Consider the following 26762-nt stretch of genomic DNA (forward strand, 5'->3'; position numbering starts at 1 on the left):
AGTTTGTACTTTCTCCCACAGGCACTGGGGAGCCACCAGCAGGCCACAAGCAGGGAGTGACATGATAAAAGGGGTGTTCGGGAAGGTCTGTGCGGCTGCGGTTTCAGGATGGATGGGCGGCGGAAAGGTCCGGAGGGGAGGCAGGAAGCTCAGCTGGGCCGCTGGACTGGAGAGATCCCCTGAGATAGGCACAGGGAGCCTTCAGTCAGACTGACCCCCAGGACCCTGGGGCAAGGCCCAGCCAGGTCAGGGTCCAGGGCCTGAGGTGCTGAGTGGGTCCCAGAGACCCAAGCCGCCTTCCCTTCTCCAGTTCGCGGCTTTATCTGGGAGTCTCTGGAGGGCGTCCGGCTGGGTTGCACAGGCCTGGCTGCCTGCAGATTTATGAGGTGTGGGGAAGAAGTCTGGCGGGTGGGGTGGAGGGAGTGTGAGACAGGCCTATAGGAAGCGGCGAGAGCGGGAGGATGTTCTCTAGTCCACGGACACGCTCTGACCCCACTTCCACCTTGGAACCCAGCTGGCCCCGACTGGTGATGCCAGTCCCTCCATTCCTGAGAGCCGCCCGAGGCTAGGCCAGGAACCCAGCACCTGTTGCATCAGTTTCTCCTCACAGACACCCTGAGGGGTGAATAGCGAGGAGCCACAGGCAAGCATCTTCAGCCTGAGGAAGCTGTCCCACACTAGGCTGCCAAATAGGAAAGAATGCGCCGGAACCTTCAGGACCAGGGTCAGAGATGTCTATGATACGTCCAGAGCAGGTCACAAGCAGTACGTGGAGTGTGATTCCATTTGTGACTTTCAACGGGATAAATATGCATTCATGCCTCTCTCTACACATTTTATGCACGGCGAAATGTCTAAATGATATCTAATTGTGACTACTTCTGGAGAAAGCTTTGATTTTTCACTTTATACTCTTCTATAACGTCTTGTAATAACATACACTTTTTTCGCTTAAAAACTGTTTTTAGAATTCAGAATAATGACAGAGGGTGATGTTGGAGAGAGAAGGGAGGGCCTTCTCCATGCTGGTGGGTGACAGGGGGGCTGCTGTGGCAGGGCCTGAGGGTGCTCAGGGCTTGGGTCATTCTCTCTGTGCTGAGAGCCCTGCCCCCCAGGACACCCCGGCCTCACTGGGGAGACCCTGCTGACCCACATGCAGACAGGCTTTAGGGAGCAGTGAGGTGAGTGGGGCCAATTGAGAGGGTCTCCCAAAGGCATAGCCATGAAAAGATAAGATTTGACTAGATGGGAAGGAGAGCTGAGGGCGTTGTAGAAGGGAAGCTACGAGCAGACTGCAGTCAGCTGTGAGTCCAAATCCTTTTCTTTTTACTTCCCAGCTCTGGGACCCTGCGCAAATATTGTCATTGCTCTGAGCCTCAGTTTTCTCATCTGTGTAATGGGGATCCTAACGTTACTAAAAATCCGACTGTGCTAATTATGTGTAAGCTATTGTTTTTTTTTTTAGGCATGGGGAATCCCAAAAGCTGGGGGAGCCAGATGTCTAGGACCCCAACCTGAAGAGGCAGAGGGTCAAGGAGGATTGTGTGAATCGACACGGAGGGGAAGCAGTTTCTCCTAGGAGGGGGCTTCCTAGGCAGCTGGATGAGGGCAGGGAGACTGGCAGCATCTCGTAAGGGCACCAGGCAGTCCTGGCATGAAGGCCTGAGTATCCAGTGGCAACTAGCTCTCATTTGCATGGGTGCCGCCTCTTGAGTGGGGCTCTGGGACATCCACAGAGCAGGACACTGTGGTGCTCATCAGGTAGTTAGCTAATGAACACACCGGAAAATTGAATCAGATCATGAACGTTTTCTCCTCAGGGCCTTTGCATTTGCTCTTTTTTCTGCTTGGAACCGTTTTTCCCATTATTTTCCTGGCTCACTTCCTCACCTGCCACACGGTGTCCTAAAAGAGCACAGCACGGCCACCAGTCCCTGCAGGCCTTCAGCAAAACCGTTGGCCTCCCTGAACCACAGTTACGTCACCTGTAAGATGAGGACCCCGAGGCTGGCCTGTTTCCTGTGTGCCCCTCATGTGCCACGCGCCTCAGCTGTGGGACCATGCACTAGTGCACTTCATGGTGGTCTCTCTGCCCCAAGCCGCTATTATCTGCATTGCCTGGGGCTGGAAGTCGTTCCTCCAACACAAGTCCGGCACATAGATACGCAGTGAAGGTCTGATGAATGAATGAATGACCACGTGGCAGGATTGTTGTGAGAAATACATGAGATGATGAGGGGAAAGTGTCTTGCCAAAGAAGCATTGCACTGGCATCTTAAGGAGTCTTGGCCCCTGGCCGCACCACCCACATCCTCCATGCGTCTGCCTTGGGCTACCCTTCCATGTGTCTCTGAACCTTTGGGCAGAGAATTCAAAGCAGTTTCCCCCCCCATCCCCACCCCCATTGTGTTCTGTGACTCGCTTTAGAGGTGTGAGAACCCATGTTCTCACCAGGGCAATTAGCAGCGCACCTTTCTAATGACAGTAGTACCATCTAGAGAGGCACTGTTGTCCACAACCACACTTGCCTGGTTGGTTGCTCCTGGAGCCCACCGCCTGCAAAGCCAGACTTTGGGCCCCGTTGACAGCAGACCTGGGTGTGTGTGTGTGTGTGTTGGGGGGAACCTCAAGGGTCTGCCCCAAATCCCACCCATGCAGCGCTCTGTCTGCCCATCAACCTAAAGCTTATGTACTTTATTTTTGCACTTTTCAAAATGCATCCACAACCTGTAATTTGCTATAGATGCCGAACTGCTGAGGCAGGTGAGACAAATAACACAGCCCACCCATTTTACAGCTAGGAAAACAGACTTAGAGAAGTTCATGCTTGGTTTATTCAGACAGAGCGTAATCTGACCCGCTCTACCGTCCTAGACCCCACTGTTTGGTGGGGCTGAGGCACTCAGGAACAATTATGTCTCAGGGTGGGTGGATGGGTGAGGACACACAGAAAGGGGGCTGAGGAAGCCCAGGAGGTGACCTTTGAGCCAAACCCTGAGGGCTGAGCAGAATTTTGGCAGATAGGGTAGGCTGGGGGAGATTTTTGGCTAAGATCAATTCCAGGCTTGGCAGTGGGAGCCTGGTTTTTAAGGTCAGGAGTGGCTGGTATATGGAGTAGGAGGGGCAGGTAGGTGAGGGGATGGGAAAGGCAGGAGATTCATTCTGGAAGCCTGGCACATAGTAGGTTCTCAATAAGTATTGGTGGGAATGACCACCGGTCTCATTTGGACCTTCACCTGTTGGTAGTGGGGAGCCGCGGACAATTCTTGAGTGGTAGGGTCTGAGTTGTGATGTGGAAAAGGACACTCTGGGGGAAGCAGAGGCAGGGTCTTATCAGCGTCTGTTGTGTTTTTGCTTTTGCTTCTCAAGGTGCCTCCTGCCCCACTTGTGCCCCTCTTGCTTGGCTCCAGGTGGCTTTACCCCTGTCCTTAGGGAGTAGCGTCCTATCCTTCCCCAAGCCTGAGCCCCCAAGAATCTGCCTCCTGTCTTCCTGGCCACAGGACGGCTGACACGTCTGTGGCTCACACATGCCCCCATGGCTAGGAGGGTTGACATAACTGGGGGAGATGAGACTGACGGAGGTGGTCAGGCCAGCTGAACATACCCCAGGGCCTGTGGTCGCTTCCCCATTACAACCCATTTTTCTCTCCTCCCAGGGCCTTTCCACTGAACCAGCTGCACCCTAGGAAAGTGGCCGTAGGACCCTTTTGATGGTACCTTTGGGACAGATATAACAGCCTTGAGAGGGTGGCAATGTCTTGGGTGGGTGTAAGATCCTGTTTGACCATTTTCTCTCATTTTTGCCACAACCCTGCAAAGGAAGATCCTTTTTTTCTAGATGAGGCAACTGCAGCTCAGAGAGGTGAATTCACTCACCCAAGGCCACACAGCTCAGACCATGGTTGAGCCAGATGGTTTCAGCTGTCTGGTGCCTGTGGTTTTGCCAAGCGCAGATCTGTAGGCTAATCCAGGCTGGCTGCCTCAGCATCACCTGAGAAGCTTGTTGAAAATATAGATTCCCAGCTGCCCTTTGTGCCAGCCTGCTCCCAAATTCCACTTCTTTCCGACTAGGGTAAGAGACAACCAGTAGTGGTGTTTTTAAAAGGCACCCAAGTCCATCGTGATGCACAGCCAGCTGCTACCCTATGCCACCACCAAATGATGTTAAAAACATCACAAATTATGCAAAGAAAAAAACTGGAAGTGGAAAGAACACACCAAAATGTTGGCAGTGGTCGTGCAGGGGGTAAAGGGACGATAACGGGGAGGTGCTTATTATTTTGTACTTTATTTTTCCTTCTGACTTTTCTACGTTTTCCAAATTGTCTTTAATGAGCATGTATTGCTTTTTTAATGAGAAAAATAAAGAACAGAGCGTCTGGATGGAAGCGATGGCGAGAGGGGCGCGAATGACAACTGGAGGTGTGCTCTCACAGTCCTGGGTTGGCGCCCAGCTCTGCCTCGCCCCCGTCACTGGGCTCTTGGGCAGGGCACCTGATCTCCTGAGCCTCAGTTTTCTCATCTGTAAAATGGGAAAACCTCAAAGTATGGGTGGAAGTGTCACTAAGATAATTCCCCACAGCCAACAATTTTCCTACCCCTGCTCACCTCCATACCTCTCTTGCCCTGGCACCGGTGCCCCTTACACACGATGCCCTTTGCTGCCTATGTCTAGTTGCAGCCCCCTCCTCTGCTCTAGCCCAGACCCTCTAGACTGTGGAGCCAGCAGGGGATTTGGGGACCGCCTCAGCCAACCCCATTTTACCACTGGGGAAACTGAGGTTCGGAGCAGCCTCAGGAGTTGGTTGCTGGCTCCGGCTCCCCAGGCGTGGGAGGGACGTACATATGTTTGCTGCACACTGCTCTCCCTGTCGGCGCCCTGCTCAGTGTGTGTGAGGGGCAGCAAGTCACCATCTGTGTTTTCCAATAAAAGAAAATGAAAATTGAAGCACATTAAAAATAGCTCAATTGGGATTCCGCGCGGGGCTCTGAAGCCTGCTGTGGCAGAGACGCCCAGCCTGCCTCTTCCCTCCTCCACGCCTGGCACCGAAGCCACCAGGAAGTCATCTGAGGCAAACATCTCCTAGGAGGGGCTAGAATGCAGGCAGTGTCCCTCCCTGATAGCACCCATCGGCCACTGGAGACCACTAATTCTGGCTTCCCAGCTCCTAGGTCTGGTTGATGTCCAGGGTCTTGGGGTCCCACTAGAGGTAGGAGAAGATGGATTTAGAGCCATATGCCACCCCTCTGGGCAGACTCTGGGCACATCCAATCCCAGGTCCCCAGGGCCTTCAGCTGGAGCCCCTACCTCCCAAGGAAGTCACATGAGGGATGCCTTGGGCCGAGAGGAAGGCAGACTCATCTGGGGGCCGGGAGACCCGGGTTCCCAGCCCACCCCTGCACTGACTTGCTGAGCCGTGAGCAAACCAGGACCCTCTCTGGGCCCATTTTTCCCTCTGTACAGCGAGGATATTGACAGAGACCGCGGGAGTGGTGCGTGAGTGGGCTTCTGAGCCCCAGTGTGCTATTTGGAAAGGAGGCTGATGAGGCATTTCCTCCTAGGGGATGTGTGAAAGGACAGAATGAGAGGACAGCAGTAAGCTCTTAGCTTGGTGCCTGGCATGGATAGGGGCTCCACGAATGGCCATTACCATAATTGTTCTCATTATGGTTATTTTCTGTGAAATGGGAATGTGATGGCGAGCTGTAGGAAGCCTGAGTAAGGTCACATGGGAGACGGCTTTGCACAGGCCACAGCTGCTCACCGTGAGGAAAGGCTGGTATCCATCTAGGAGCGCTGGTTCTGTGATTCTCAGTGTCTCTTCCTGCCCCAGGGGTCCGGCTCTCTGCAGGGTCCTGTACCTGTGATCTCAGCTACCGTGCAGACCTCTGTGAGGCAGACGGGGGGTGGGGGGGCGCAGTTTGTACCCCCGAGGCCCAGAGAGTGCTGGGGTAGGGAGTAGTCCCAGGTGCCATGGCCCGGCCTGCAGTAGAGATCCACTGCCCAGCAGGCCTGTCAGATCGAGTGGCTTGGAAGTGGACAGGACACCCAGGGAGGGCCACAGCTGCCCGTCCCTGGGCCTGTGCCAGCAGAAGCCAGAACACATCCTGCTGGATGGCCTTGGGCAAATTAGGTCAGTTTCTTCATCTGTAAAATGGGACTGATACTAGTTCCCAGGCTTTGGGAAGATTGGGTCCTGGGCAGGGCTTGGCACGTGTTAAGCACTAGATGGGCAGCAGTCGCAGGATTAGCCCACTCCCCACCTACTCTCCCATCCTTCTAGAACAGAGACCGCTGCTGGGCCCACTGACGCTCAGTTACATGAGATCAGCACCTTCCCTGCCGCAGCCCCAAGCCTTTCCAAGACACTCACAGGCAGGCAAGACTAGAAATGCTGGAGCGGGGGCTCTCCGCAACCACAGCTATGAACCCCCCAGCCCTTCACCCCACGCCACTGCTCCCTCTCAGCAGAAGGGCTGGGCTTTGACTGAGTGGTGGGAGTGAGCATGGGGTTCTTGAAGACGGAGCAGTTGCTGGTGTGCAGGAGGTGACCACGTGGTGAAGGACCGGGTCTTAGTTTCTTATCACTGCTGTAACAGATGACCACATCTCAGTGGCTTAACGCCACACAAATGTATTCTCTCCTAGTCCTGGAGGTCCGAAGTCAGAAATGGGTCTCGCTGAGCTGCAGGCAAGGTGTCAGTGAGGCTGCATTCTCTCCAGAGGCTCCAGGGGAGAACCCCTTTCCTTGCCTTGTCCAACTTCCAGAGGCTGCCTGCATTCTTTGGCTTGTAGCCCCTCCCTCCATCTTCAAAGTACATCACGGCAGCCCCTGCTCCCATCCTCGCTTCTCTCTGACTCTCACCCTCCTGCCTGTCCCTTATGAGGACCTATGCAATTACGTTGGGCTCACTGGATAATCCAGGACAACCTCCCCATCTCAAAATCCTTAACTTAATCTCATTTGCAAAGTCCCTCTTGCTACGTAAGGTGACAGGTTGTGGGGATTAGGATGTGGACATCTTTGTGGGGAACTCTGTTCTGGCTACAACAAATAAGAAAGGCAGCGTCTGCCTTCTCCTAGAGCAGAGAGGCCTAGGTAATGTTGATGCTAATAACATTACCATGACTCCCATTTATTGAGTGACTGCTTTGTGCCAAGTTGTGTAGAAATCTCAGTTCCAGTAACGACAGCCAATATTTTACCGAGCACTTACTATAGCCACGCACTGGGCTGAGCGCTTTCCATGCATGACCTCATTGTCACAACCACCGGCAAGGCGAGCACTAATGTAATTCCCATTCCACAGCTAAGAAAAGGAAGGAAGTGGCTTGCCTGAGGTCACTGGGTTAGGAAGTGGGGTTCAAATGTAGGTCTGACTGCTGAGCCCACACTCTCAGCTCCCTGGGGTACGCCACAGGATCCGCTGCTTCCCTGGCATTTGGACCCCATACCCGGGTTCCCCCGCCAGGCTCCTGCTCTCCTGCCCGTCTCGTCCCACCGCCCAGCATATGCTCCTGGCTCCCACAGCGGGAACCAGAACTGCTTGCTCAGGTGTCGTTCTTGCCAGTCTGTGGGTCCCTCCACGCAGGGGCTGTGGCCAGGGTGGGTGCACAGTAGGTGCTCAGTGAGGGAATGTATTGTAATTGGAGGGGAGGAGATGGACAGGGTGTTGAGGACTGCTTGGGGGCAAGGGGAGTGGGTGTATGCCTGGAGAATTCTGTGTCCCAGTGGGAAGTGGGGGACTGGGAGCCAGTCAATCCGGGCACTAATTCTGGCCACACCACTGAGTGGCCGACACACAGCCTTGATCCACACCTTCCTCTCTGAGGCTTTTCGTCTGTAGAACGGGACTCTGTTGCACTCCTCTGGGCACTGTTACTCTCTGCTCGATCCCCTGGGCCCTTCCCCAGTTCCATCTTTCCATCTCAAAGAGCTTTTGGGGAACCATCTCTACGTCTGTGTCACTGAATTTTAGGCCCCACACACTGTGGCCTCACCGTGGGATTTTGGACCAAACTCCAGGCTGCCTCAGTCTTCCCATCTCCACATTGGGCACTATTTTCACGCCTCAGCCCCTGGTGTGACCCCTTCACAGCCCCTGCAGAACTGACAGTAGTCTGCTCACCCTGGGGAAGCCCCTCCCAGCCGCCATGCTGGCCCCATCAGCTCCGTGGGGCAGGGGCAGAAGAGTGAGAGGCTCAGCTATGGAAAGAGAGCACACGTCCTCTGTGTTCATTCAGTCACAGGCTCAGGAAAAAGTCCTTAAAAACTCCCGTTCGTGGCAGCCTCCATCAGGGTCTTTGCGCCTCCCCAGAGAGCTCAGTTGTAACCAGCGGGAAATGGGACAGATAATTGCAACTTTAAATAAGGCCAAGTTAATGCTCCCTGCCAGGCCCAGCATGAGGGATTTTCTGAGCTTCGATGGGAGGCAGCGGGAAGCCCCAGATGGCGCTCAGAATCCCAGTGCTGCCACCAACTCCCTGGTGACCCCAGGCAAGTCACTGCCCTTCTCTGAGCCTCAGTTTCCTCATCTGTTAAATGGGGGACAGATGGCATCACCTGTGAAAAGTAGCTGGCACAGTGCCTGGCACATAGTAGGTACTCGTAGTCAGGATTATGATTACCACCCCTGTTCAAATGCAGCTGCACATCCCACCCCACCCCAGAGGTTTCTCTGAGAGTGTTCTCAGTCCCATTGGTCTCCAGATAATGAGGAGTGATAAAAATTGTGGTAGGAACCTCACCCGAGCTAAGCTGACTGTGCCAGGCCTGGTGCTGAGAGCTTTGCATCCATACCTGTAAGGCTTGTTTGGGGCCCCCATTTCCCAGATGAGGTCACTGAGGCTGCAGATCTGGGGTGGGTGTGGGGAGGACAGGGCCCGCAGGAAAGGAATCAGGAGCACCAATCAGCGTGAAGGGACAGGACCACACATCTTAACCCTGTCAGGGAATCAGCCCATCCCAGTGGGGTGCGTGCCAGCATGATGAGATGCTTTAGGTTCCAGATCCAATTTCTCCATTAGAGCAGGAATTCCTGAGCCTGATCCCAGAGTCAGTGGGTCTGCCGGGGCCACCCCAAGCAGCTGCCGCTGCCACCACCCCCACAAAATTCCTGGTAAGGAGGAGTTCCAGTGTGGGCCTGGGGAGTTGAGGGCTGATCAGGCAGGGCAGGGAGCTGGGCCTGACTATGGCCAGTGGTCCTGTGGTCTCCCAGGTGGACAGCTCAGTGGCATGGCCAGCAGCTTGGGAAGGCTGCTCCTGGCTCAGCTCTGAGGCAGGCCCGGCCTGGCCCAGTGTGTTTGTGGGCTTGGCACAGGCCATCTGCTCACCGTCTGACGTGACCTTTCCTGTGCCTGGGGCGGCGGGGGGCTGTCTCCTGGTCTTACTGGCTTCCAGAAGCCACCCCGTTCCACTCAGCCGCCAGCATTGCAAGACCCATGCCCCCGTCCAAACACCAGGCTAGGAAAGGGCATCAGACATACTCTGCAGAGGAGTGGCCCAGAGAAGGGGCATCTAACCCAAGCTGGGGAAAGAGGGTCAGGGAAGGCTTCCTGAAGAAGAGGGGCCTGAGCTAAGTCTCAAAGGGTAAAGAGGAATTTTCCTGGTAAAGAAGGTGTGCAGCTTGGGCAGGTGAAGGAGGCAAAAGGAGAGTCTAGCACATTGAAGGAACTCCTCTTTGCTGCCCTGGGCCTCGCTCCTGCTGGTCTGCTTGCCCTCCATGCCCCCATCTTTTCAGAGAGGGGTTCCAGTCAGGGGTAGGGCTAAACACAAAGTCTCAGCACTGGGAGACAAGAAGGTGTGGGCTGACAGTGAGCTGACTGGCCCCGTGGGGTGGAAGGAGGTGCAGTCAAGCAGCATCAGAGACCTTGTGTGTCAGATTGGTCTGGATGGTCCCCTCAGGTGATGGAAGCATCTCTGCCTGGCCCATCAGCGCCTGGTCAGTATCCCAGGGCAGCAATGGCCTGGAGGCCTGTAATGTCACAGATGAAGAAGAAAAGCCCTGCCCTCCCAGGACGGTGGCCGACTTCCCCTTGGAAGCCTTCTATGACTTGCACAGGCAAGAAGTCTCTGCCACCATCCCCCCCCGAAGCCCAAAAAGCTTATTGCAGGTGAAGTGACTATCACGGCTCACTCCATGTACCTCCTGGAGCAGGCCGTGCCCCCTTCCTGCCACTCCTCAGGGTGCCAAGGCACCCACCAGTTGTGGTGGAAGAGCACCGGATTGGGCGTCAGGTGGCTCGTTCCCTGCCCACTCCTCCCTGGCGCCAGCCTCCCATCTTCTGATCAGATCCTGCCTACTCCCTGATTCCATGTTGCCACCCTCAGGTTTAGAAGCCCCCACCCCCTGAGCCCTTCCTGACCGCACCACCTGCTCTAGCCCTCACCTGAGAATGCGGACTCCCAAAAGACTCCTTGATGGTCACAGAGCCCAGAAATTGAAGTCTGCCTTCCCCACAAACTTGCAGGGGATCTTGGCCCACTAACTTGTCCTCACTGGGCCTCAGTTTGCTTATCTGCAAAATGGGGACAGTGCTGCACCCCTTGAAGGGTTGGAGGAGGCTTAGATGAACTCAGATGTGATCCTGGATGTCCATTACCTGGCACAGTGCCTGGCATAAAGGAGGTGCTCAAAACGGTCACTATGATGATGGAGATGCTGGGGTGGGGGGTCCCTGCCCTCCTGGCCAATCTCCTGCATTTGACTCAAGGGGCCTCTCCCCCAGTGTCTTCTCCACCCTAAAAGTCCCCTTATGTGAGTCCTGTTCCTTCTCAGGCCCTTCCTGCTGGCTTAACCCTTCCATGCCCACCTATCTCACGAGCCCCAGCCGCTCATACCGGAAGCTCCCGGGCTCTTTGTCTGTGTCGCCTCTTGGGTGTCAGGGGCAGTGGGGAACGAGCAGACACTGATGATGAAGACACGGAGGCTCTGTTCATGAAGACGATGGTGGGGAATTGCTGGGCGACTCTCCTGTGAAACATCGACACGTGAGGAAACGCCCCAGCAGAACTGTGTCTGCTTAACCGCCTGAGATGCCAGGCGTAGTTGACAAGTGAGCCCAGGGAGTGAGAGATCTGGCAGAGACACACCAGGCAGAGATGTGCCCTGGGAGTTCTGTCACTGCACCCACACCACCAAGAGCCACAGAGCCAGAGCTGGAGGGGAGCGTTAATATCGGAGGGATGGAGGCATTTATGAAATAGGTCCTCTGAGGCAGCAGCTGCTCTCAAAATGAGTGATGGCTTTGGAGCCATCAGACCTGGGGTGGGATCTATCCTTTGCTCCTGACCAACTGTGTGGCCTGGGGCAGCCCTATGCACCTCTCTGATCCCTAGGCTGCAATTTATTCATCTATAAAATGGATCAGTTGCACGAGAGAATGCAATGACAGCTGAGTCAAGCCCCGCTTCGATGGCTCCCTGCTGCCCTTGGGATGGGCTTAGCCCTTCAGTCGGGCATTCGAGGTTCTTTGCAGTGTCTAGAATTCTCTTTCTCTTAGGCCTTCCTTCTCCCTTAGGCAGCTCCCTCCAGGAGCTGTGCTTCTCTCCTCCTAGCCTTTGCACAAGCTATTCCTTCTGCCTAAAACACCCTTTCTCCTTCTCACAGTTCTTCCCCATTCCCTTCTTTCAGCCTGGCTGTCTCCTACTCAATATTTGGGGTTCAGGCCAGGTGTCATTCATTTGGGAAGCCTCCTTTGACTCCCAGACAGGGTTTGGGTCCTTCCTTTGCTATGGAGTTATGTCTCTTTGTGCCTGGCATCCCCCTTCCAGACTATGCAACAGGATCACAGTGGGGGTGAGGCGGAATCTGGGCTCAAGTTCTCATTCACTAGGTCCTCTGTGGGATAGGATGGGCCGCAGCCATATCCATTCTTTATATGATGGGGAGCCAGGTCTACAGGCCAAGGGGGGCCCTGGGGAAATGAGTTATCTGGAGTAAGAGGGAAACCAGATTCAGAGGCAGCGGGACAGTCCCCGGGATGCCAGCCTGAGTAAGGGGCCAAATTCAAGGGTAGAATGTAGAACCTGGAAAATCCTTGGGAACGGGGGGTGGGAGCCATTTAGGGTTTAGAGTTTGTCCTAAATCAGCACATTTTTTTAGGTCAGTGACAGTGTCTATTTTTGATTCTCTGGTACCTAGCGTGGGCCTCGCGCATAGTAGGTGTTTGATAAATGCAGGCTGGCTGGATGGGAGGAGTAGATAGATAGAAAGGTAGCAGATTTTTAGATGTATGAGTGGTTTGAGTGGATGGACAAGTAAATGAATGATCAGGGGATAGACGAATGAAAAGAAAGAAAGGAAGAGGGAGGGAGGTTGTTTCAGCAGGAAGATGGATGGATGGTTGGATGGATGGATGGATGGATGGATGGATACCTAAGTGGGATGCTAGATGCATGGGATGGCAAATGGGTGGTACATTATTGGGCGAGTGGAATGATGGACAGATGGACGGGGTGAGAGGATAGATGGATAGACAGATAGATGGATGGGTGGGTGGGCAAATGAGTGAGTGGATGGCAAGAAGCCAAAATGATTTCATAAGTAGTTGCTTGGATTGGGTGGTTCAATGGATGGATGAGTGTGAGAATGGGTAGGTAGGTGGATAGATGGATGGGTGGGTGGATTGTTGGGTAAGTGAACGGATGGAAGGAAGGAAGGAAAGAAAAGTGAATGGATAGGTGTGCAGGTGCGTAATAGGCAGGTGGGTGGGTGGGTAGATGGCAAAATAGTTTATGGATGATTGCAAGGATTGGATAATTAGAAAGATAGATGGATGGGTGGATGTGTGGGTCAATGGTGAATGAATGAACAGTAAAATCTCATGGGGCTTAATGCCTGACATCTTGCCCAGAAGCAGAGGGGTGGTCTGGATTCTGGGATTTGAGTTAATTGTCCTTCCCTGGGAGAAACCGTGCCAGTTAGGCAAATAGATCCAGTCCCAGCAGGTCCTGCAGCAGGCTTGCTAATTGACTCCAACCTGGCAGACCCTGGCTTGGATTTACAGTGGCCTGTGTCTTATTGATTTGTAATTTACACCCACACACATCCAAAAGGATTTGAGGTGACTTATTAAACCTGCAGGCAACAGGACAGTTAAAAATAAAGTGAGAAGGAAAGAGGCCATGCAGCTGAGTGGTTTAAAAGCATACCTGATTAAACGCCTGGGTCTGCTGCTTACTAGCTGTGTGATGTTGGGCAGGTTTCTTAACCTCTCGGAGCTTCAGTTGCCTTATGTATAAAATGGGACCAGTAACAGGCACCCCTCAGGCTTGTTGTGAAGACTAACGGAGCTCTTATGTGTAGAGGGCTGTTCCCTGCCCTCCCTCCCTTCTTTCCCTTCCCCAGCAAGCCCTGGTGTTCATTTACCGTCCACCCCACCCCCAGCAACCCCTTCCCAGACCCCCATCCATCATCCTGTCCTTTGCGGAGGTTAAGTGGGTCCCCAAGCAGCGAATCCAAACTCTCCTGAAGCCCCGGCCGCACAATGCAGCCCGCTGTTAGCAAGCAGCCGGGCTGGCCCGGAGGATTGGGTTTCAGCTGGGCGGCCGGCGCTGGCGGATGCCCAGGCCAGCGGCGGGCAGGCGGGGGACAGAGTGGAGGAGCCGGCGTCGCGGGGACTCCTCCGCCTGGGCCTGAGAAAACAAGAGCAGGCTCCAGGCAGGCAACCGAGGCAGAGGAGGGTCTCCAAACCTCCAAGCGGCAGGAGGACAAGGAGGGGTATGTGTATGAGTTCTCAGGCAGAAGGATTTTACATTAGTTACATCCCCTTTCCATGAGCCTGAGGGCGGAGCGGGGGCCTGAGCTGGAAAAACAACGTGCTGCCTGTTGGCAGGTTTCACCTTAGAACATCCGCAGCCTTCGCAGGGCTGCCCAGGGATTTTCGGCTGCGCCGCCAGCCACCGCCACACCCCCCCCAACCCCCCCGCCGCCCACTTGCTTTGGGACAGTGACCCTGAGGCCCTCTCAGGCAGTGATCCTCCTCTGGTTTTCAGAGGAGAGGCCTCCCTCAACCCAGTCAGGCTGAGCTGGGTTCAAGTATCAGTACTGCTTCTTTCAGGTTGTGTGATTTGGGGCAGGCCCCTTAGCCTCCCTGGACTCAGTTTCCTCATCTGTACAATGGGGAAAGCAGTGCCAGCCTTGCAGGATGTGTGGTTAGCTTAGCTTGGCACCAAGAGCATGGGACATGAAGGCTGTGATATTTTCCCTCCCTTTTGTGAGGCAGCACAGCCTAGTGGTTTCCGGGCTCAGACCAAAGGGGTCAGATCCTGCCCTGCCCCTTTCTAGCCATGTGACCTTGGGAGAGTCCTTGATCTCTCCGAGACTCAGTTTTCCCATGAGGTTGCTCAGTGATGTCCATGAGACAATGTTGATGAAGTGCCTGCCCACTGTTGGTCCCTGGAGTGTTAGTTAGTCTGCATGTTATAAAAACCCTTTGCATCCAATGCCTGCTTGGATCCTCACAGTAACCCTGGGAGGTACACAGAGGAAGGACTTTGTGACCCCCATTTTACAGATAAGGAAACTGAGACTCAGCAAGGGGAAGTGATTTTTCCAAGTCACCCAGCTTATTAATGGCCTTGAACTTTATCTCCTGATTCCTGACTGTTGCCTCCTCTTGGAATTTCTAATTCGAACCTTGGGAAATATGGTCCCACTCCCAGCCATCGATAGATAGCCTGGGCCTGGCCTCCAGGCTGTGGCTGGCCTCTCACCAGGCTGTGATATGGTAGACAGGCCTGTGTTTGAGTCACCTCAGCCCCTTTAGCTCTAGACAGGGAGCAACCGGAGCTGCTGGGAAGGGTCCAGAGTGGCATCTGCTGCTTGGGTTACACGCCAGGCTGATTTGCTGCCTGGGCTGTGGGCTGCTGGCCAGTCTGGAGCAAAGACCCCAGGGGACAGCTACTAGGTGTTTGTCTACATCACGACCCTCCTCAGGAATCCTGCATAGCTCCCCATTGCCTCTGGGACAAGATCCAAAATCCTTCGCCCCACATCCAAGGCCCTACATATTCTTGCCCCACTCTGAGCTACCATATCACTTCATGAAGCATTTTGCTCCCACCGCAAGGGGCAGAAATTTCAGCATGGTGCAGTGATTACGAACACCGGCTTTGATGTGAGGCAGACGTAGCTCCACCACTTCCTGGACATGGGAACCTTGAAAACATCTCCTAACTTTCATTTGCCATCTGTAAAGGGAGACAGTAAAGTACCTACTTTGCAAATAATTTCAGTGAAATAAGATAATGAATGCTAAAGCCTTGCCCAGAGCCCACCATGGAGAACAAGTCGTCACATTTTACTGTTACCCAAACTGCCCCTGGAGTTTCAGGCCTCTGTGCCTTTGATTCTTTTGTGCCCTGTGGCGTACCCTTCCCTCTTCTCCCAGCTCAAATGCCACCTCCTCTGAGGTGCCTTTGCTAATTCCCTGGTCAGAGCCGATCCCTTCTTCCTCAGGGTTTCCTGGCTCCCGGCAGCGTGGACCAGTCGTTTCACTCTGCCTCTCCCTGTAGACAGTACATGTGTCGGGCACTAGTTTGGAAGCTCCTTGAGGGAAGGACCTACTGATCTGTTTCTACATCCCCAGTGCCCAGCATAGGGCCTGGCACACATTAGGTAGGGTAGACATTCACTGAATGACCGTGATCTTGTTACTTAACCCAGGAGAATTCAGGGACAGCTGCCAGGAAGAAAGAGCCTTTGAGCTAAGTTTTGGAAGAGAAGTTAGCCAGGCTAACAACGCTGGAAGGACCAGGCATTCCAGGGGGAAAACTCTGGAATAGTCAAGTCACCAAGGCCCAAAGTGCCTTCTGCAACCAGAAGGAAATGCAGGATGCCTGGACACTAGGGACATGGGAGTGTGCAGCTGGAAGGTGATTAGCTGGCCCAGTCAGCAAGGTCCTTGAATGCATTGTTGTGGAGCTAGGACTTTATCCTGTGAATACATCTGCTGTGTGCCAGAACCAGTTCTCAAGTGCTGGGGATACAGTGGTGAACAAGTCAGAGCTCCTCCCCCCAAATGAGGGTCCTAGGAGATGTCACATCAGCAGGACTCACATATATGATGTCACTTAATTCTCACATGACCCATTTTACAGATAGGAAAACTGAGGCTCAGAGAGGCGTACAGGCTTGCCTGCAGTCACACACTAGAGAGTGTCAGAGCCAAGGTTCTAGCCTGGACAGTCTGTACCCTACTCCCCTGCTGCCCTTCCCTCTTTTATTTCCTGTCCTCACACAAGCCCACACAGAGGGAGAGAATAAACATACAAAAAGCCTCAATAATTTTTTTTGTTTTGTTTTGTATTTTTTTTAAGTCTATAGTTATGGCCTCTTAAAAACAACACAGATGTAGAATGAGACAAATGTGTGTTTAAATCCTAGTCCTGCCTGTATGCCCTTGTATAGGTTGCTTCACTTCTCTGACCTCAGTTTCCTCACCTATTAAATGGGGTTACTAACATGTACCCTCCAGGTTGTTGTGAGTGTGAAGCTCAATGGCTGGCACACAATAGGTACTTAATGAAAGTTCTTCCTCACGTCTCTGGAACGCTCACATACTGTCTTTAGTGCAGACAGTGTCTGTAGCCCTAGAGAATTATGGCCCAAGAGGGGGTCAGACAGAGCTGACCAGAGTCGGATCATGGAGAAGAGGGAGACCAGCCCCTCCAGCCTGAAAACAGGGTGGTGGTAGCGCCTGTCCGGGCCCCACGCAGCCACCCTCCTGTTGGGCCCAACACTAACGACTTCAGTGTGTCTCCCCTTTTAGCTCAAATATTTCTGAAATGCACACTGCTCGTTCACACATAGCCGGAGGGGCCTAGGGGCCTCCCCAGCCTGTGCAATCAGGGCCTCCTGATTGCTTTCTTCTGTGCAGTCTCCAGGAAGGAGAAGGGGGTGCGGGTACAGTAGGACAAGGGCCAAAGCTGCTCCCATGGCCCAAACCCTGTTTTCCCACTAAGGAAAGTATTCTGGGCTGGTGGCGGGAGGCCCTGGTTCCAGATTTCACCGGGACGCTAGGAACCTGTCCACACAGCCTCAGTTTCCTCATCTACCCAAGGGGATTTTTTTTTTTTAAACGATCTCTTACAGTATCCAGGGCTTGGGAACTGGACATTTCCAAAGGGCTAGCCAGGGTTGGAGTGCCCAGAGGCAAGTGAAAGGGTGTTGTTAGACAAGGTAGGTGGCCAGTGGGACTGGGGAGGCTGAAAAGGCTGTGGGCAGGTGAACGTCGTCCAGCAAGGGGGCCTAGGAGAGCTGCTGACCTTCTGAGCAGCCCCCGCTCTACCTTTCCAGGCTCCACCCTCAGCTCTCACCGCTCCCTGCCCCACCCTTCCCCCCCCCCCCGCCATTAACTCCCACAAACCATCTGTTGCTCACCTTGCCTCTGCGTCTGCTGTTCCCTCTGCCTACCATGCCTTTCCCACTCAGCCTCTCCTCACTGACTTCCTTCTAACTCATTCTTCAAGCCTCCATTCAGTGTCACTTCCTCCAGGAAGCCGTCCCTCAATGGGGCATTTTCTTCCTCGCCTTCGACACCCGGTTCCTATAACCCCCGGTACCCCATCCGTAACCACATTGCGGTCTTTGTCACATGTGTTGTGATTAATTGTCTGTGTACACTGAAAACAGCTTCCCCTGCATGAGGAATTGTCATTGTCACCTTGGGGATGGCGATGGGGACAGACATTCCCAGCACCTCGGAGGCAGTTTGATGGAGACTAGAGGTCCCCGAAGTGTGGGAAGTGAAATGATGTTAGGTAGTTTGCAGGCATTTTTAATTGTAATAATCTTGTGTGTACCCTCTTTTTTATGGCAAGTGATACTGGTTTTCCATTTTTGATAATGATTGCTTTTTCCTCTTTAAAATGCACGTAAGAAAAAAAAGAGTCAACTGGAAGAAAAACTGTCGCTAAATAAGTGCAGGTTATAGGTGGAAATGGCTGAAGTTATGAATGCTGCCCTGATGGAGCAGAACACTAGCTCAGAACCGGGACCTGGCAGCCACCCTTCAGGGAACCGTAGACCATTGGAAGAACCTGGCACACACCAGTGGTTCTCACCCAGGATATCTGCAAGTGCTAGGACAGAGCTATGAGGTGGTGTGGATTCAGGAGGACTTTCCAGAGGAGATGACCTGAGTTAAGACTTCACGGATGAGGAGATTTAGAGTGGGCAGAGAAGGTTGGAGGAAGAGAAGGAGATCAGAGGGAACGGTATGTGTGAGGTGTGAGGTACAGGGGTGAGAGAACCCCACAAAGTCTGCAACTGGAGCACAGCTTGTGAATGGAATAGATGTGTGGCCTTGGGTGAGTTCCTGAGCCCTTGGAAGCCTCAGTTTTTCCATCTGCGAAATAGGACAGCATCAACTATCTCTTGGCATGGGTATAAGAATGTTGTTGAGGGTCTCTAGCTCCTAATAGGATCTTAGTGGACATGAGTTCTCTCCTTTTGTTGATTTTTGGGATTAGAGGGGAGATATCTGGGGTGTTATGGGGGAAAGGGAAGGAGTGCTGGGGGTGAAAATAGGGCTTGGCTTCCTGAATCCACCCAGGTTCCTGAGACAAGAATTACTAACTCCATTCCCTGGGGAACTCAGTTTGTCTTTTGTGCTTGGTTTGAGAGGATCTAAGAGGAGACTCAGGACATCCCAGGAAAGTACATCAGACAGACTGGGAAGGGCTCCTCAGGGGCTGCGGCCATCGGGTGAGAGACTGATGTTTGTCAGATGTTGGCAAGTGAGGTCTGGGGTGTGGTGGTGGGAGGTGGGAGGCGGGAGTGGGGGTGTAAGGAGGCCAGTAGCCCAAGCTAGAGCCTCTTGGACCCGCCTTCACTTTCAGGGGCCAGCTAACGAGTCCAGAGGAAATGGTGTGTGTGCAGGCACTGGTCAGCCAAAAAGTACCACACTCAATTACGAAAGAATAGCTGCCGCTTACTGAGGATCTGCTCTGTGCCGAGCTCCAAGCTAATATACTTCCCGTCACTTTTCCTCCTGTCCACTCAGAAGGTATCATGGCTTTTCTCCAGGTGAGGCAACTGAGGCTTAGAAAGGTTTTAAGTCCAAGACTACAAACCCAGTAGGTAACAGAGCGGGTATTAGAATCAAAGTCTCTCTCAACCTCCCAACCCCTAGTTTATTTGCTCTGCTTAACCTGCCCTTTTTTCAGAGGGTGGAGGGAGGTGTCCACGTTGAAAAGCAAAGGCCAAGAGGAAGTTATGGGGAGTGCATCCAGGTATTTCCTCTTGCTACAGCCCCGAGGGGTAATGGCTTTTACAGAGGCCGGCATCCAGGAGAAGCCTAGGACTCGCAAGATGAGAAGAGAGCGCAGGCGGCACCTGCCTTCCTGGCATCCTCCCAGGGGATCTGCAGACTTCACACTCCTTAGCCCATTCCCGTGTGTGAATCAGCCAGCCCTTGACTTCCAGACCCTCCCCTGGCTTGTTCCAGATGTGGTAGGAGGCAGAGCAGGCAATGGGAGCCGCTGGCCTGCGTTCCTTGGGAGTCAAGGGTTTGAGCACCAGCTTTTAGTGTATGACTTTTGGCAAGTCATTTGCCCTCCCTGGGCCTGAGTTTCCACCCATACAATGAGGATGTCAGTTCACAGCCCCTCCTCTGGGCCAAGGAATCCTCCAGGGCTTGGCCTCTGGGTCAGCCCAGGAATCCAGCTAAGGGGTGGGGCCACCTGCTTGGCGGGCTTGCACCCGACCCCTTTCTCCTCCCAAGCAGAGTCTCTCCTCTCCCTATTCGACACAGTTCCCAGCAGCTGTTCCTCGGGCCCAGGCAGAGAGCCCGGCTTGGCGCGTCTCTGGCTGAGGCCGATGAGAGAAAACAGGTTAAAAGTTCAGCCCTTGTTCTCTCCAGGAAGAAAAATCTGTAGCATTCGGAGTGTGAAAAGGAACCCTTTTTTCAGCTCCAAAGCAACACAATAGAACTTCCCTCCAATTTGCCATCAAAAAGACGCCCTTGGCACTGGACTCCACCGTCCCTGGCATCCCCCCGCTCCCTTCACCAGCCCCTAATGCAAAGGGACACAGTGACCGAAAACATAAGCCACAGGCTGTCATGGGGACACTGCTGCATCCTCTCTTGTCAGTTTGCTGGTCTGACTGGGGCCACCTCTGGCTAAATGCTTCCTCTCATCCCTGCCCTCCATCCCCACCACCCCGAGCCCTACCTAGTTCAAGATTTTGTTACTCCCATTTCGACCTTCACGGCAGCCTGGACACTGAGCACCCTGCCCCCACTCTCCTCCCTCTAGTTCATCCAGGCCATCAAACTAAGTGTCTAGAAGTTTACAGGGTAGGAGGCAGGAGGCCTGCAACTCCCACTCTGCCACCAACTCCTGTGTGATTCTTGGAAGTCTCTTTCCTTTCTCTGCGCCTCGGTAGTCCTATGTCCAAAATGAGGCGGTTGGGCTAGAGCAAGGGTAACATCTGAAATGGTGGGTGTTAGTTTCCTGGAGCACCATGGTGAGAAGCATCGTGCAGCCACAAAGTGTGGGGATTGATTGGTGATGTCTGCCCTGGGCACAGAATGGCAGCCTGACAGCGAGCATGCTTCTCACCCACTCTCACTGAAAAGTCCAGTTGTGACCTTCTAGGTCTCTCCACCTACTCTCTCGTAGCCAGTTGGATTCACACCTCATTTCCTCTACCAGACTATGATCTGTTCTGTAATAGGGTCTTCCTGGTCATTGTTTCCTCTCTAGGGTGCCCAGCAGTTCCTGGTACAGAATAGGCAGCAGGCAATGTTTGTTGAATGCATGCTTGAAAGGGGCCAATTTAAATCTGCTCAGTGCATTGCAGTTCAGTTTGAAAAGTGTTTTGAAGCCCGTGTGGCAGGGAAGAGGTAGAGGGGATGGATCCTGATTCTGATCAGGGATTCATGGGGACCTCTCTCGCCGTGTGTGTCTCCTTCATCATAGGCTTTGTGATGTCTTCCCTTCAGCTACTGGAAAGAGGGGAGGCAAGTGGGGCCCTGGTTGGTGCAGAAGCTGAGTCTCCTAAACCCACAGAGGGCAGGTGATGAACTGGCCCCGCTCGGCACAGTGCTCACCCAGAATACCCCTTTACCCCCAGGGCCCTATCCTAGGGGCAGAGTTGACCAAGCTCTGAAGGAGGGGGGCCCAGGTATGGGGACACAATGAAGGACTCCAGGTTTCTGGAGAAGGGGAGAGGATATTCCTGACAGGAGGTGTGGACCAGAGGGGCTAGGTGGGGTAACAGATAGAGCTCAGCTGGGATGGAAGGATCGCTCCTCTAAGGCACATGTTCTGCTTTTTGAGAATTTGATGCAAGCTGAAAAGCAAACAGAACCCTAAGTTTCAAGTAAAACTTCGAGGTTTCCAAGTGGACTCTCTGAAGCCCATCCAGGAGACCCCAGGTTAGGACCACCCTTCCCTGCCAGTAAAGGAGGGAAGGGCCAATACCTAGGTTGGTGGGACATGATTGGCTGAGAGGGGCACGACCATGGGTAGAAGAACTGGAGTTGAGCCTTATGGGGTGGAGTCTGGAGGAGTAGAATCAGACCATTGGCTGGAGCATAAGAGTAGGCGGGATTATGGAGTGAAAGGAAGGGACTAATGGGAGGGTAGTCTGTAGGATTAGAGCCAGAAGATTGTTTGGAGCAATGGAAGTAGGTGCTGTAAAGAAGGCCCTGGAAGGGTGGGGTCTTGGGATGATTGACAATGCTGGGTATACAGGTGGATGCTGACCCTTTGCTCTTTCCACAGAAACGCTGATGGACTCAACCACAGCAACGGCAGAGCTGGGCTGGATTGTGCATCCTCCATCAGGGGTGAGTCAGTGGTCCCCAAATCCTGCCTCCTCCCCCAGGATACCTGGGGTTCTGCTGCAGGGTCTGGATGTCCCTCCTCACCTTCCAGCCTCTTTCCCTCCCTCAGGGCCTAGAGCTAAGCAGCTCATTGCCTCACCCACCTAGTCCCCTGTCACTGATGGAGCGCCAGTTACCATGACAACATGCTGGATGCATTCAGCTATCCCATGGAATCCTCAGGGTGAGGCTCACAAGTAGGTACTTGTACTACCCCATTTTACAGATAGGAAAGTGAACTGTCATTTCCTGACCATCCAGTGTGTGTCAGATACTGTATCAGGCAACTTTCCACACATCATCTCTTGTCGTATGAGGAGGAATCACCTCCATTTTATAGGTGAGGAAACAAAGGCTCAGAGAGTTGTAGCCACCTGCCAGGGGCCCTACAGCTAGTAAGTGATGGGCCTTAGGTTTGTATCTAGGGCTGTTACTGAGTCCTCTGGGCCCCCTTTCTAGGTCCCCATAACACAAGGCTCCCCTTCCCTGAGCTCTTCCCACTTCCTTGGGTCCCGTGATCTGAGCCCATGTAGTCTGTGGGCTCCCTGAGGGCAAGATCAGGTACAATTTGAGATTCCACTTTCACCCTGTACCAACCAGCCCAGCACTTCTGTATAAGCTTTGGGACAAGACTCCTGAAATTCTGTCCCAATTCTGCCACTTTCCAGCTGTGTGATTTAGGGCCAGTTCCTTAACATCTCTGAACTTCAGTTTCCTTATCTATGAAATGGTAATAATAATGTCTTCCTCAAAGGACTCTTGTGAGGTTTTCCTGCAAAGCATCTAGCACAGTGCCTGGCAGAGAGAGTGGGCTCCCGATAACGAGTAGCTATAATAACTATCACCATCGTCATTGTCACCGTCATGTTTTCACATCATTCCCTCCTCATCGCCCAGCTCTCTGGGGAGGACTCTGGGCTTCCACAGCCCATCCCTTCCCTTCTCCCCATCCCAGCTCCTCTGCTGGGACTCAGCTGTTGCCCGGTGGAGCTGCTCAACCCCCCCAACCCCCCGCCCAACCCCACAAGGCCTGTGTTCTCAATAGGCAGGGCCCCAGGGTCAGGCCTCTTTCTGTGGCTCTTTCTTGTCACCAATTTTCCATCTGCGAAGGCGGCAGGGCCCACAGCCCCACCCTGCCAGTAATGAGGCCAGGCTGGGCTGCAGGGCCCCCGGACGCAATTATTTGGGGTGTTTAGGCTGCAGGGCCTCCGCATGTTAATTAGAGAGAAGGGAGAAAGGCAGAGTGCTCTAATTAAGTGCTCTAATTAAGTTCTGAAGAAGAGCAGTGGTTGTAACAAGGGGCTGACTTTGTCACATGGTGCCACCAAAAAAAAAAAAAAATTAAATGCAATGTTAGGAGCTTCAGAGCTGCCATGGAAGTAGAAGCTGGGCCAGCAGGCCCCAGCTAGGCCTTCCCCCTGCCCCACAGCACTGCCCTCCACAGCAGCGTCCCCACCCAGGCCAGCAGCTACCGCTCTGACCTGTGCAGACTTGGAAGACATCATTATTTCCATTTCGTAGCTAAGGAAACTAAAGTTCAGAGAATCTGAGGGAGGCAGAAGGACAAAGAATGCCCGCTTGAGGGTGACAACTCTCCTACCCATCTCATCACAGTTATATTTGGCAGTTGGGGAAATAGAGGCCCAGAAAGCGGAAAGGACTTGCCCAAGGCCACACATCAAGTTAGCAGAGCTGGGACAAAACCCACGACTCCTGGGGCACTGTTGGGTCTTCATGTTTCAGGGCAATGTGGGCAAGCACGTAAACGTGTCTGGGTCTATGTGACCTGGGTCGAGTGCCAGGGGCCCTACTTCTCTGGTCTCTACTCCCTCACCTGTAAAATGGGGATAATCATACGCCCCATGTGTGATAAACATGACAAAGAAATGAATTCCTATTATAGCCCTCAGCCCCTGATACCACATGAGTGGGAGGGAGTGCTCTGTGTTGGAACTCTTTTGGGTCTACCCTTTTTGGGTCTACTCCAGGGGAAGCCAGCGCACCACCAAGGGGGACACAGGAGAAGGAGGGGAACAGGAGCTAACCTCAGCAAGCAAGCTCAGTCCCACTGGGGAGCCCAGACCAAGAAGGCCGTGAGTGTGTGACACTCACCCAGGCAGGTTGTTCCCCAGAGGCCCAAGTGAGAGTCGATGAATGCAAACATTGCAGCCAGAGGGAGAGCCCACTGAGAGAGGTTCCAGAAAGATTACAGAAGAGACTAGAGGGTGCTAAAGGAGGGCACAAAAGTGTGAACAAAGACTCAGCACTGTGAGTGGGCTTGGCCTGTGAGGGTCTGTGAGGAGGGAATAGGTGCGCTGTGCCCTGCCGTTCCCAACTTTCCCCGGCCCGGCCCAGCGCCCTCCAGCAGTGAGGCTTGGGAACTCTCAGCTGGGTATAGAGAAGATGCCAAAACACCTGCGCCAGGCAGGAAGGGCAGAAACTTCCCTCTAGGCACCATCTTAGCCACTTAGGTCATGGGGAAGGGCCCTGTCTTCCCGGTCACAGGGGTAAGGGCTCTTCCATCAAACTGGAAGTCCCCAAGGGCACAGACTGTGTCTCTCCGGTCAGGCAGGCAGCTCACAGCAGGCAGAAGTACTGTCTACCTCTTCAGACTGGTTCCCCGAGCACAAAGCTATGTCTGCTCTCAGCAGGGAGGTCCCTCAGGTGGGCCTCTCCCTACATTCCCTCCCAGGTGAAAGCTTCCCAGGAGCAGGGGCCATGGCTCCTTTATCAGGTTAGTGAACCCTTAGGGGTAAGGGTCACCTCCCCCATATGACCAGGGGAATACCAAGGGCAGGGTGTACGCCCTTCCCATTAGATTGGCGTATCTCCGTCGTAGACTGGGGAATTCTTCAGGGCCAAGGCCCTGTCTCCCCCTCAACTTGGGAGTGCTCCGATGGTAGGGGATCACGTCTCTGTCATCAGAGTGGACTGTCTGTAAGGTAGAAGCTGTACCTCCCCCATTAGACGAGGGGGCCCCTGATGCTAGGAGCCCTGTCCATGCCATCAGACTGGAGGATTCCCTGAGGGGGGTCTGTGTCTCCGCTCGCATACAGCATCTTCCCCAGGGCTGATTGCCCTGCCAACCCCTGCCTGACTAGCATTTCTCCCACAGTGGGAAGAGGTGAGTGGCTACGATGAGAACATGAACACGATCCGAACATACCAGGTATGCAATGTGTTTGAGTCGAGCCAGAACAACTGGCTACGGACCAAGTTCATCCGGCGCCGCGGTGCCCACCGCATCCACGTGGAGATGAAGTTCTCCGTTCGTGACTGCAGCAGCATTCCCAATGTGCCCGGCTCCTGCAAGGAGACCTTCAACCTCTATTACTACGAGGCCGACTTTGACTCAGCCACCAAGACCTTCCCCAACTGGATGGAGAATCCATGGGTGAAGGTGGACACCATCGCGGCCGACGAGAGCTTCTCCCAGGTGGATCTGGGTGGCCGGGTCATGAAGATCAACACCGAGGTGCGGAGCTTCGGGCCCGTGTCCCGCAGCGGCTTCTACCTGGCCTTCCAGGACTACGGCGGCTGCATGTCCCTCATCGCTGTGCGCGTCTTCTACCGCAAGTGCCCCCGCATCATCCAGAACGGCGCCATCTTCCAGGAGACGCTGTCGGGGGCTGAGAGCACCTCGCTGGTGGCTGCCCGGGGCAGCTGCATCGCCAATGCTGAGGAGGTGGACGTGCCCATCAAGCTCTACTGTAACGGGGACGGCGAGTGGCTAGTGCCCATTGGGCGCTGCATGTGCAAAGCGGGCTTTGAGGCCGTGGAGAATGGCACCGTCTGCCGAGGTAAGGGCCGCCATGAGCCAGCTGCCCCTGGAAGGGCATGGAATGGGTATTGGCTGCAGACTTGGGCCTGGCAGCTTGGAGGTCAGGCTGGCAAGGGCCGTGGCCTGGAGCTGACCGCGAGGCAGTCTGTGGCCAGGCTTCCCCGATCCACAGCCCTTGTTCCGCTTCTTAAGAGGGAGGCATTTGAACAGTACTTCTTGATGGTGGTACGTGTAGGTACTACAGGGGGTCGCGCAATGATTTTAGTCGTTTGAAGAGAAGTGTTTCTCATTTGAATGATTTTGAGAATATTATCGATGGCAAGTGGTGCTTTACTTCTTCATGTACCAAAGTGATGTCATTTCCTTCTTAAGAATGTGTGTAAATTGTAGTAAATCACGTTTTTAAGTTAACGTTTATTGAGCTTTTGCTGTATCGTCAGTATCGGCCAGGCTATGCCGAAGTGACAGAACAATAGAAGTTTATTTCTCACTCAGTGCTACTTATCCGTCAGGGGTCAGCGTGGGGTTCCTCCTGGGAGCCAAGCAGATGGAGGAACCACCGTTTTGAAAGTGACGATCACTAGGGCAGAAGGAAAGGGCAAGTGTGGCAGCTTGTATACTGGCTCAAAAGCTTCTGCCTGGATGGGCCCCCCCACCCCATCACTCCTATGCACATTTCAGTGGCCATAAAGCAAGTCACGTAGTTACTTTCAACGCAAAGAGATGGGGAAGTACACTCGCACTGTGAGCCTGGCCTCCTGACCACCACCGTCAGTGTGTGCAGAGCACCTGACAGGTCTAACATTTAACCCTAACAATAACCCTATGAGGCAAAGTGCCACTTTATTTGAAGAAATTGAGGCTCAGAGAAACTTACTCTCAAACAGAGTCAGTGGAGGAGCCAGGAGTCTTATACCCAGGTAGTGGGATTCCAAACCCTCTTTCCTCCTGAACCACTGTGCCACTTAAGTTCATTGAAGGAAAAATATTAAGTAAACAATAGTACAGGTGGTGTTTGATTATGGCAAAGAATCACGAAGGTGGGTGGCACACATAAGACGTTTTTAAGAGGTGCTGCCTGGTGGTAAGAAGGTTGTGAAGGTAGACAGACTTGGGTTCAAAGCCTAGCCCTGCCAGTTATTA

At 53.6% G+C, this 26762-nt stretch overlaps 1 protein-coding gene across 4 annotated transcripts in view; it reads left to right on the top strand.

Moving 5' to 3' along the window:
* Nucleotides 1-26762, top strand: part of EPHB2 (EPH receptor B2) — a 187744-nt gene that overhangs the window by 40574 nt on the left and 120408 nt on the right. For 3 of the 4 annotated variants that reach the window (XM_033114948.1, XM_033114949.1, XM_033114951.1), the window contains exons 2-3: nucleotides 21738-21802; nucleotides 24954-25638. In XM_033114948.1, the coding sequence (XP_032970839.1) occupies nucleotides 21738-21802; nucleotides 24954-25638 (750 nt within the window). Of the gene's footprint in view, nucleotides 1-19015; nucleotides 19033-21737; nucleotides 21803-24953; nucleotides 25639-26762 lie in introns of those variants that run through there. The other variant, XM_033114950.1, reaches the window with a different exon arrangement.

Source organism: Rhinolophus ferrumequinum, chromosome 9 (genome assembly GCF_004115265.2).
Source record: "Rhinolophus ferrumequinum isolate MPI-CBG mRhiFer1 chromosome 9, mRhiFer1_v1.p, whole genome shotgun sequence".
Classification (NCBI taxonomy): Eukaryota; Metazoa; Chordata; class Mammalia; order Chiroptera; family Rhinolophidae; genus Rhinolophus; species Rhinolophus ferrumequinum.